The following is an 11,574-nucleotide window of genomic DNA, read 5'->3' on the forward strand; positions in this document are numbered from 1 at the left end:
CTGGACTTCACAAATTAGAAAGGTTTACATTAATATACATACTTAAAACAGTATATATGATCACATCTCATTACATATTGACATGGTACCAGTTACATAGCAACAATTTTCTTTTTTTCTGGTGCAAATCACATTCTTTACTTAAACATGATAATGTTTTTCACAGTTTCTTGAGATATTGAAATATGCTCTCTATTTCCCACAGATTTTCTGCTTCCTCCCTCCCTTCTCTCCACAGATCTCTGGGGTAATAGTTCTCTCGGGTGATGAACAGGGCCAGGCTCCCTGCTGCCTTGACTGGGACCTCGATGCCTTTAAACAGACCCATGTTCCTCACTCTCCACAGGGCATCTTTCCCACTGTTCACCACGGCCCAGATCATGTCAAATACGTCAGGAGGAAGTTTGACAGGAGAGATGCCGTATATGACGAAAGCAGCGGTCAGGGTAAATTGGAGCGAGAGAGCTTGCAACCAATCTTCAAACTGTGCCCAGAAGGCCTTAGCAAAAAAGCAGGACCACAGGAGATGGGTCACAGTCTCCTCCTCGCCGCAGCCCACCCTAATGCAGCGAGGGCTGGGGGTGAGGCCCCTACGGTACATGAAAGTTCGGACTGGTAAGCACTGGTGGACGACACTCCAGGCTAAATCTCTGTGAATATTGCACATAAACTTAGAGGATGTGTGTTTCCACACCTTCCTTGTTTGGGCTGATGTTAAAATGCCCACAGGGGTCTGCCTATTGTTCTGCGGTGCAACGAAATCTTCCAGTTTTTGGACGCTGACATCTCGGAGGGGAATATGGCCAATTGGGTGAGATCATAGAAAACTTTTAACTGTCCCATAAATTGCAGGGCATGTGTCAGAGAGTGGGACATCCAGCTTGGGTCTGACACCCCACACTCTGAACACCTCCCTACCTACCCAGAGCCTGGCAAAAAAAGTCCAGGTACGCGCTTCAGGTGCTGGTGCAAAGCCTCTCAGCACAAAGGCCAGGAAAATGCACAGCAGCTTCATGGCAATATCTGGGACAGACTTCCTCCCTGAGAGTAGCGGCCTGTACATTATTTCCCTTCTGAGTCTTTCCTGCTTCCCACCCCATAGAAAATGAAACATCCATCTCCTCAGCACCGCCGCAACACGGTGTGGGATTGGGAAGATAAAAGCAAGAAAATTCAAGACAGGCAAGGGCTGGGCTTTTATGACCAGCACCTTCCCTGTCATGGTGAGGTCTCGGTCCTTCCATTCCATCAGTTTTTTGTTTAAGATTGGCAATTTGATCTGCCAATTTACTGTTCCCATCTCTTCTCCAAAATACACCCCCAGGACCTTAATTCTCTTCTCTTGCAGCCTGAGATCATGCCCTTCTTTTGGCTCCCTCCAGTTCTGATAAAAAATCTCACTCTTGGATTTGTTAATTTTTGCGGAGGAAGCCAAAGAGAAACGATCACAGCACTTCAGAGCTCTGCTAATTGAGACATTGTCAGAGAGGAGCAGGGTGACGTCATCCATTTATAGAGATGTATTTACCTCTCCCCCCCCACTTCCAGGCACTTGTATCCCATTAATGGCCTGATCCTGGTGCAAGCCACAGGCTAAGGGCTCCATAGCCAAAACGAATAACAAGGGGGATAATGGGCAGCCCTGCCTCACCCCTGAACAGACTTTTAAGGGGCGTGATCTATTGCCATTAACCATTACTCTGCTGTTTCTACCTGTGTACAGCAGGTTAATCCACTTTCTCATGATGGGGCCAAACTTCATGTGCTCAAGTACCGATGTTAAGTACTGCCGGTTTAGGCGGTCAAAGGTCTTTTCTAGGTCTACACCTAAAATGCACAGAGGGAGGGAGCGATCCTCCGAGTACAGACAGACATCCCTCAACAAGGCCAGGTTGTCGCTCATCAGGCGTCCTGCTATCCCACAAGTCTGTTCTTTCCCTACCAGTGAGGCCACTACATTTTGTAGGCGCAGGCAAAGGGCTTTGGACAGGATCTTAGTGTCCACGCCTAACAGGCTGAGGGGTCTCCAGTTCTTTATGTCATTCTTTGCTCCTTTCTTAAACAAGAGAGAGATAGTGCCTTCTCTTAAGGTGTCAGGCAGCAATTCTGTCTTATAGCTTTCCTCGAATAGGAGCAGTAGCGGATCCTGAAACAGATCCCAAAAGGTGCAATAAAATTCTTTAGGGAGCCCGTCAGCACCCGGAGTTTTCCCCTTCTGTAAGCTCTCCATAGCCTGTCTCAGCTCTTCTACTGTCAAATCCCTCTCAAGTACTTCCCTATCTTCTTCACTCAAAACGTTTTCTAGCTTTGAGGTGAAAAAATGAATTTCTTCATCCTTTACCTCTGTAGTACTGTACAGTCTTGAGTAGAAGGCCTCGGTGCAGGAGAGGATAGCACTCGGCTCTGTTCTCTCTCGTCCCTCCTCATCAACTACACTTTCCATGACAGACTTGGAGCCTACCACTTTCCTGAAAAAGAAGCGAGTACACTTCTCATTTTCTTCTAAGAACTGCACTCTGCTTCTTAACAGCACTCCTCGACTACTTTCTTCGGCTATGCTCCGGATGTCCTTTTTTAAAAGGGTGATATCCTCGAGCACATCGAGGCCACTGTGCAGCATCGTGTAGAGACGCTGCAGCTGCCTCTGTTTCCTGGCTAGCACTCCTCTCCGTCTGGCAGCAGCCTTCCTTCCCTCAGCCATGAAAAAGGCCTTTGTCCTCACCTTCACCTCCTCCCACCACTCTCCTACTGACCCGTACAGACACTGCAAGGACAGCCACTGTGATAGTTTCTCCTTGTAGCGGGATACTACCCCCTCGTTCTCTAGCAGCTTTGTGTTGAGTTTCCAGAGGCCTGGGCCAAAGACAGTCCCGCCCTGGAGTTCCACTCTACACCCTAAAGCCTGATGATCTGAGAAGAAGACAGGCTGAAGAGTGACCCCAACAACTTTCACTCTCGCTGAGACAAAGCAATAGTCAATTCTGGAGCTGCTATTCCTCCCTGACCATGTATATCCTGCTGTTGTGGGATATATACATCTATATGTGTCTGAGAGTTTAAAGTCTTGAACTAAGTTTTGCAGGGCCAGTGAGCTGGAATCCAATTTTATCGGCCTTTTGGCTAAGATCAAGTTCAAGTGGCATGCCCGCAGTTCCTGTCTTTCCAAAGTTCTAGAAGGCAATCGAAGATCCTGAAGAATGCTTGAGCTGGTATCGCCCTAGGTTGAGCCTAGGGGGTTAAGGCCAAGCAGCAGCTGAGCTGGGTGGGATCCGGCAGCAACGTTCTCTCTCTCTGCTCTATCCTCTCCCCTCCCCCTTTCTCTTGCTCCGCCTCCTTGGCCTCTTGGCTGGGAGTAGGTACTCGTGGCCTGCCCGCAGTGCTTGCTTTCTTCCTCGACACTCGGAAGCACTATCCGCTCCCTCTCTCTCTCTCTCTGCCTCCTTGGCCTCTTGGCGGGGAGTAGGTACTCGTTGCCTGCCTGCAGTTCTTACTTTCTTCCTTGAGACTCGGAAGCACTATCCGCTCCCTCTCTCTCTCTCCTCTTGCGCCTGCACCTAGCTGGGCTTTGCACACAAGGACAAAGGCCAGGGCTCCCTTGCTGCTCTTTTAGAAGCTAAACCCTCCTCTCCACAGGACCTTGCTCTCTCTCTTTCTTTCCTTTTTTCTTTTTTCTCCTTTCCAGATGGCAGACAAGAAGACACTGATCCGGTTCCACTGGACCAAGAAAACAGAGACGATGCCAACTGCGAAATCCTTTTTCATTACCTTCCTGAGAGGGATCCTGCAGTTGGTGGCCGGAGATCTCTACTGCCTGCAAGACAACAAGGCAGAGAGATACATGGAGGCCTACATGGCCACGGACGCCTCATATGAAAAGGCAACGAAAATGATCAGAGAAAAAGGTAAGCACCCCGGTTACTCTGATTTCAGCCCGGAGACTATGAGGAAGACAAACCAGAGGACCATCACAGTCCTCACATACAACCCCTACGAACCAATGGAACTGGTAACAGCGTACCTAGGGAGGTATGTAACTGTGGTGGGCAAACTAACGGAGATCAGGGACAGTTGCGACGTCTGGTACGGCAAACGCCAGTACAGAGTCCTCCTGAAAGAGGACCCAGAGGGCGTCGACGGTTTCCAGCACCCCCCGGCCTGCTTCAACATCGGAGCCGACAGGGGGTACCTTTACTACCCCAGGATGCCACAAGGAGAACACGTGTGACATCGTCAGATGTCACAACTGTAACAAAGAGGGGCACCTGGCAAAAACCTGCTGGGCAGCCAAAAAGTGCAACGGATGCGGCGCCGAGGGACACCTCCTTCACCAATGCAAGGTAAGCAAACCTTCGTTTGCGCAGGTGGTGGAAGCCGGCCGGCAGAAACCGGTCTCAAGACAAAGGGAGAGAGGTGAGAACAAAGAACCCGCACCTCCCCCGCAGAGAACCGAAACTGCCGAGGCCACACCCCCAGCCGCACCAGTGCTACAAGATGGCTGCCAGGACGACAGACAAAATGGCTGACCAGAGAAAGGGCCCTAATAACTCCCAGCAAGAAGGGAAAGAGAAAGCGGGAGAAGAGATGCGGGGCGGATCCACCTTTGAAAGGACAAAAGAAAAGAGTGGTAAGGGAGAACCGTTTCCAAGTCCTAGAGGAAACGGAACTTTCTTCCCCCGAGGCCCAGGAACAACCGGAGGAGGCAGCCCAGGAAATGGAAACCCTCCCCCCCGAGGCCCAAAGACGACAGGAAGTGACAGCCCAGGAAACAGAACCCCCCTCCCCCGAGTCCCAAGGACAACAGGAGGAGGCAGCCCAGGAAGAGGTAACCCCCTCCCCCAAGGACCAGGAGCAACTGGAGGTCCCCGAAACTCCTGGAGAAAGGGAAGAAAAAAGCCTTCCTGAAGCGGTGGTGGAGAGTATCCTCAAGGAAGACGAGGATTACTTTGAAGCCGCCCTGGAGCCGGGACTGATGGTAGGGCTGGACCTGTCCAGCATGTTTACCTTTCAGTCCCCAGCGAGACCTGGAGGGAGCCCAGCATATTCCCCCCAGGACCCGAACGAGAGGAGTTACATCTAGGCTAAACAGTGCCCAGATGTAGACTCCCAAGTTTCCACTGTAACCACAAAGAGAGGAGGTTCAACTTTCACTTGTTTAATCATGATTGTTAAACTTACCTTTCTAACAACTAACGTGAGAGGGCTAATAGACCCGTTGAAAAGACGGGGAGTCTTTCATGATCTGGCCTCAAAGTCTTTCTCAGTTTGTTTCTTATAGGAGGTCCACCTGAAGGATGAAAGCGACAAGCTGACATTCACCAGGGAATGGACGAAGGGAGAATCATGCTGGAGCGTAGGAGGGGTCCACTCTTCCGGAGTGGGAATCCTCCTCGGAAACCCAGAGATGACGCTGGTTTCCTCCTTCTCGGTGGTGCAGGGCCGGATCCTGGTCGCAGACATCGACTGGAGGGGGCAGAAGTTGAGAGCAATTAACGTCTATGCTCCAACAGAACCCTCTATCCTGAAGGAAGTGTTTGCTGACCTGGCCAGCTGCTGCACCACCAACAGACAGGTGGTGCTCGGCGGGGATTTCAACGTCGACCGGGAGAAGGGGAGCGACGCTAGCTCGGCAGAGCTGGAGTCGCTACTCAAGCAGTTCTCCCTGGTAGACGGTTTCAGACGGTGCCGCCCTAACGACGCCGGAACGACATGGAAAAACTCCCGGGGAGTGTGCAGCCGCCTGGACTACATCTTTCTGCACACAACCTGCTCCCTGGAGTCGGCCACGGTGTCCCCGGAGTGGTATTCCAACCACGAGCGCTTGACGGTGGTGGCTAACACCAACCTGCCGGCATTCGGTCGTGGGTACTGGAAGCTGAACCAGGAGATACTGGAGGAAGACGACTTCAAGGCACTGTTCCGTAAAGACTACGCAAGCTGGGTCGATCTGAGAGACGGCTACAGCTCCATGGTGGAATGGTGGGAGTCGGTGAAAGACAGGACCCGAACCCTGGCACAGACGTATTGCAGACGGAAGGCAGCCAGGGAGAGGAAGGAAGCTGCACGACTCCAGAGACAACTAGAAGAGGAGTACAGCTCGGCTAACGGGGGAGGAGCCTTCAATTCAGCCCGGGTACGGGACCTGAAGGAGAGGCTCCGCAAACTCAATCAGGTCCGAGGAGCCCAGAAAAAGAGGGTGATCCACGGCCTGAGACAGGGAGATGGAGAGGAAGTGCTGGACGAGAGCGACATGGTAGAAGCGGCCACAACTTTCTACACGGAGCTCTTTTCAGAAAAGCAGACGGAGGTGGAGGCAGGCGATGCTTTTCTGGAGGAGCTGAAGGCACGAGTACCGGAGGAGGTGAGGGAGGACTTGGAGGGTCCGATCGCGGCCGAGGAGCTGAAGGCGGCGCTCTTGTCCATGGGGAATGGCAAGGTGCCAGGGCCGGACGGACTCCCCAAGGAATTCTACACCTGCTTCTGGGACACCCTGGCGGCAGATCTGGTGGAAGTGGCGCAGGAGATCTTCCGCCGGGGGAAACTCGGAGACACCATGAGGGAGGGCATCATCTCCCTGCTCTTCAAGAGCCCTTAGCAGAGACGGTGAGACGGGACCCTGGAGATACCGGGAGGCGTGGGGGAGACCCTGAAGATCTCCCAGTACGCCGACGACACGACGCTGTTCCTGAGGTCGGACAGGGGGTTGAGGAGGCCCCTGCAGGTCATGGAGCAATACTCCAGAGCCTCGGGGTCGAAACTCATCCGCCGAAAGAGCAAACTGAAGTTCTTCGGGCCCTGGAAGCACAGGACGACGGCGCCGGAGGGTCTCGAGCTCTGCACGGAGCCCCTCAAAATACTGGGGGTTTCCTTCCAGAGCCAGGACAACGAGACCAACAACTGGACCAAGAGGATCGCCAAGGTGAACGTGAAGCTGGGTCTGTGGAAAACGCGGTTGCTGTCCTACACAGGGAAAGTGATGGTGTTGAAAGCAGACATCCTGCTGGCTTTGGTTTACCTGGCGGTGGTGTACCCGCTGCCGGCCAGACTCAGACGAGCGCTGCAAGGGATGATCTTTGGCTTCGTCTGGGGCGGCAAGTACGAGTACATCACGAGAAACCGGATGTGTCAGCCGGTCGAGGAAGGGGGTCGAGATGTCCCACATTTCCCCCTGAAACTCGACTGCATCGTCTACTGCAAGCTCTGTTGGGCGCTGCGGGAGCCCATCGGCCACAAGTACTAGTACTTTGTCAGGCTGTGGCTCTCCATCCCAATGAGGCACTTGGTCCAGTGGTCAAACACTGGGCCCAAGGCAGAGATGCGACTGGAGTTCTACATCCACGCTGTCAAGTGGAGCAGGAGGTACGAGGCCACGAGACAGCCAGAGCTCTGCACCAACCACAGAGCCCTGTACAAAGAGGTGAGGGGGCATTTGGTCGCTGACGAAAGGCTGCAGGTTCCCAGGGTCCGGTAGTGAAGCTCCGCTCCTGTTTAGCCTCCGAAGCCATACAGGGTGCGGCTCTGGCGCTTCAGCGCATACACCATGTCCATGGCGGTGACGGTCTTCCTCTTGGCGTGCTTGGCGTGCTCGGTGCAGGTGACGTTCTCCAGGAACACCTTCAGCACCCCGCGGGTCTCCTCGTAGTTCAGCCCGGAGATCCGCTTCACTCCCCCACGGCGAGCCAGGCGGCGGATGGCGGGCTTGGTGATTCCCTGGATGTTGTCGCGGAGAACCTTACGGTGACGCTTAGCGCCTCCTTTCCCGAGTCCCTTTCCGCCTTTGCCTCTTCCAGACATCTTCTAGTTATCAGCTGTGAACACGACACACACTGCTCATCTTTGATGTATAATAGACATCTTTCTTTGATGTCTATTATACATCAAAGAAAGATTTTTATAAGTGTCAAAACTAGTAAATAAAGCCAATGATTTGTTTTAGAAATGTATTCTTAAAATATACAACTATTCACACCTGAACAATATGTAGTTCAAATTATACATTATATACAATATTGTATTCAAATGTCTAATCATCATAAAAAACACAACTAGTAAACTTCAGTTACAAATTCTAGTAACATGGAAATATATATAGTAATGACAAACACAAACTAATTACATGAACACGCTAATATTTAACTCAAAACCACATTTCGATTCAAATATAAATTTTTAAAATTTACAACTTCTTTATTTCCATGAAAATATTATTAATGTAGCACAAACGCTACTTTCTAATAAAGACAGAAAGAAACTGTTTGTTTTGTGTCTACTGGTGATCCTCCTCTCGATACTAATGAAATGTTTAATATGATCCCTCGAGAAAAAAAAGGAATCAATTTTCGCCTGGAATGATTGATGCCCCATCAAACATTTTGTAATATCCCTGGAAGTTTATACAGTAGAATCCTGGTTCGTGGCTTAAATTCAAGGTAAATGAGACTAAGGAAACGAGTTGGAAACTTGATGTCGAAGTGGGATTTAAATCACCCATTTCACATTTTACTTCATTGGGCAGTATGTGCCAGAGAGCAATACCACAGCATCCATTTGATAGCTCAGCTCAGTTGGTAGAGCGGAGGACTGTAGTGGAATCAGCAGGGAATTCTTAGGTCGCTGGTTTGATTCCAGCTCGAAGGAAGGTGCTTTTTGTGTACTTTAATCAAAGAGTTAAAAAAGCGAATCTGTTTTATTCAGACATTGATCAAAAGCTCAATAAACGACGAAGCAAAGGCTCCTGTTCCGAATTCAGCCCGTCTGATTGTCTTGTTTTGGCCAAGATCTGATCTTTGAAATAAGGGACTACTCTGTCTGCTTTGTAATTCAAAAATACATACAAATGTCAAGTTTTTTGTAGATATAAAGGTGTTCTCTGTTTTCAAAGGATAGTTACTTAATTGGCATAATGATGTGGTATTGATTTTGTATCGTTGTATTATAAAGTTTGTGCTTTCTGTGTTTTTATCGTATTGTGAACTTATTTTTTAAACAAATGCTTACAAAGGCAAACACGGCACACATCTGTTTATACCAGCGGTGAATTGTACATTTTTATTAAGTACAAGCTACTGTGCACTTCTGGGAGTATAACAGGTTCAATATAAAGTGTCAAAAATATAAAAGGGGAAAATACCCCAGACTGCATGTAAAGCCCTCGTTGTGACTGTTTTAGATAAAATGGCATACTATGCGCGAAATGTTGCAGAAACACAATCTGATATTTTGATAATTATTATTTTAATAATTTGATCAAATTGAGGCCCAGGATCCAAATCTTCAGTTCTGATTTTTTGAAGTGATATCTTTCCTTCCTGTCGTGGAAGTCACGATGTGAGCAATTGTTTTTTTTTACGTTGCGATCCAAAGAGCCTCAGACGCACTGTAACCAAACCAGGATGGATTCTGCTGGGAGCTGGACTGAGCTCTTTCTCACTCCCTGTGCTGAAAACAGAATTATTTCTTCCCCAAACATCGTCTACAGATCACTTGTGCGCTTTTAACCTTCTCGCAGCTACGGGTGAGACTGACGCTCATGATATGAAGGCACCCGCTGGAACACATTCTCTAACTCTCACAATCGCGACAGACTTCGCTTTTTTTTAAAAAAAGTAGATATAGCCCTGAAAAAAGCATTAGCTTTATCAGTTTTTACATTAATCTATTTTGAATCAAAGTTTGATTTTTTATTGCATTTTACATTATAATAATAATCATCATCATCGCTTACACTTATATAGCGCTGTTCTGGATACTCCACTCAATGTGCTTTACAGGTAATGGGGACTCCCCTCCACCACCACCATTCTCCTGAATGATCACAGAGCGTCAGGACCTCGGTTTTACGTCTCAGCCGAAGGACGGCACCTGTTTACAGTTTAGTGTCCCCATCATTGTACTGGGGTATTAGGACCCGCATGGACCGCAGGGTGTGCGCCTAGCGACAGAAACCAGACGTGTGTCGGGCTCGGCTGCGAGCAGGACAATGACGTCATGGGGACAAAGTAGAGGAAATCAAAACGGTTCTATAAAGGACCTGTGTCAGCTGTTGGTTTGCACTCTGGACTCTAAATCCTCCGATCCGATTTTAAATCTCTCTAACACCTGAGCTGCGGCTTCTTCCGAGTATTTATTCGTATACTTATTATGTGTAAGTGTATAGATGAAACCTTTCATATATTGTTCAGTTTAAATCAACTTTTCTAATACAAGAGAGAAGTATAGTATGAAGGATGTGACAAATTTATGATTTCTTGGAACAAAACGGTTTTTATTTGCATTCGAAATGAAGCGGAATTTTAGCGCGACACACAAACCCTTTGTCTTTTTTAGAGTGATTTTTAAACAGACAAAAATGTAGAAAATGTGTTTTTTTTAGCACTACAATAGCAGGGTCAGTGGCGTAATGAATAACGCGTCAGGCCTCATGTCAGAAAATTATAGGTTGGACTGCCGTCTGGCTTGTTGCGTTTATACCACTTACATTCTTTTATATAAATGAACTCCACCTGAAAGCTATAGAAAACACTTTGGGTAAGTTGTCTGCAGCCTCATGCGAATTTCGACAACTTATCCAAAACACTGTACTGTCTGGAGATCAGCTCCAGCTCTGAACTCAATTGCAATGAAAAACCATGTGTAACAAAACTGGAGAACAGCTGAACTTGTGCTCAGTTCGGTGATGAGGGTTCAGAACTGTCGTTGTTGTAATTAGCACGAACTGCACAGGCTCTGAATCAGACCACGTCAATTAGTCTGATCAGTGTAGGACACGTTAATGTAGAATTATTAATAGGTTTGTTAGTTAGTTCAGGTTTACCTACCTGAACTAATGTAGAATTATTACTTGGTCTGTCTCTTGTTTGTATATAAATGAATGTCTCTGACAACTTAATGTTACTTTTACGATGTAGGTCAGGCGTTGACATATGCACGAGTATACGAAATGTCTCACTCCTGATTCAACTCATGTTCTATAGGAGATTGGCGATTCCTCCTCTTTCTCGTACAACCATATCAGAACAGAAGCCCGTGTCACCCAGCTGTGATTCAAGATGGACTCGCATCTTTATCCCTTTTTTGTTCATGATCATTATTTTCTTTAGTTATGATCAATATTGAACTTTTTCGAAATGAAATGACAATAATCAAACATGCAGGCAGATTTTTTAAAAGTATTCGGAATTGACAGGGTGCCCCTTTGGAACAGTCGTCAGAAAATGTGAGAAAATGAAAGTTATGTAAGCTCTCACACTAAGCATTGAAGATTGGAATCTGAGTGTAAAAAAGCTACCCGTCTCCCAATGATAGGCAGGGATACACACCATGACTCGAATAGACTCAGCGAACTTTAACACCTATGATATTACGAGTGCTTTGCATGTGTCGAACTTCTAGAAGGAACTACTACAACAGTTGTGGACATAATTCAAAACCGCCGGCAACTTCTGAGAAAATAATGTTCACTCATGGAATTTGGTCTTTGAATGGCTGGCGGGAAAATTCATTTATACTCCTGTTGCACCCTCAGCTGAAACATGTTAAAATAACAACGCAGATTTGTTGGAGAACCTGACAAGAATT

At 48.1% G+C, this 11,574-nt stretch overlaps 1 protein-coding gene across 1 annotated transcript; it reads right to left on the bottom strand.

Annotated features, from left to right (window-relative positions):
- Positions 1-7,485: 7,485 nt before the first annotated feature.
- Positions 7,486-7,791, bottom strand: LOC148808126 (histone H4 type VIII). Its single transcript, XM_088909447.1, has one exon. The coding sequence runs from the start codon at positions 7,789-7,791 to the stop codon at positions 7,486-7,488; it is 306 nt and encodes a 101-aa protein (XP_088765573.1).
- Positions 7,792-11,574: the final 3,783 nt, after the last annotated feature.

This window comes from Atractosteus spatula, unplaced genomic scaffold (genome assembly GCF_055471065.1).
Source record: "Atractosteus spatula isolate fAtrSpa1 unplaced genomic scaffold, fAtrSpa1.hap1 Scaffold_241, whole genome shotgun sequence".
NCBI classification, from domain to species: domain Eukaryota; kingdom Metazoa; phylum Chordata; class Actinopteri; order Semionotiformes; family Lepisosteidae; genus Atractosteus; species Atractosteus spatula.

Excerpts from the sequence above, each read along its gene's own strand:
- LOC148808126 (XM_088909447.1), bottom strand. The coding sequence starts at position 7,791 with ATGTCTGGAAGAGGCAAAGGCGGAAAGGGACTCGGGAAAGGAGGCGCT.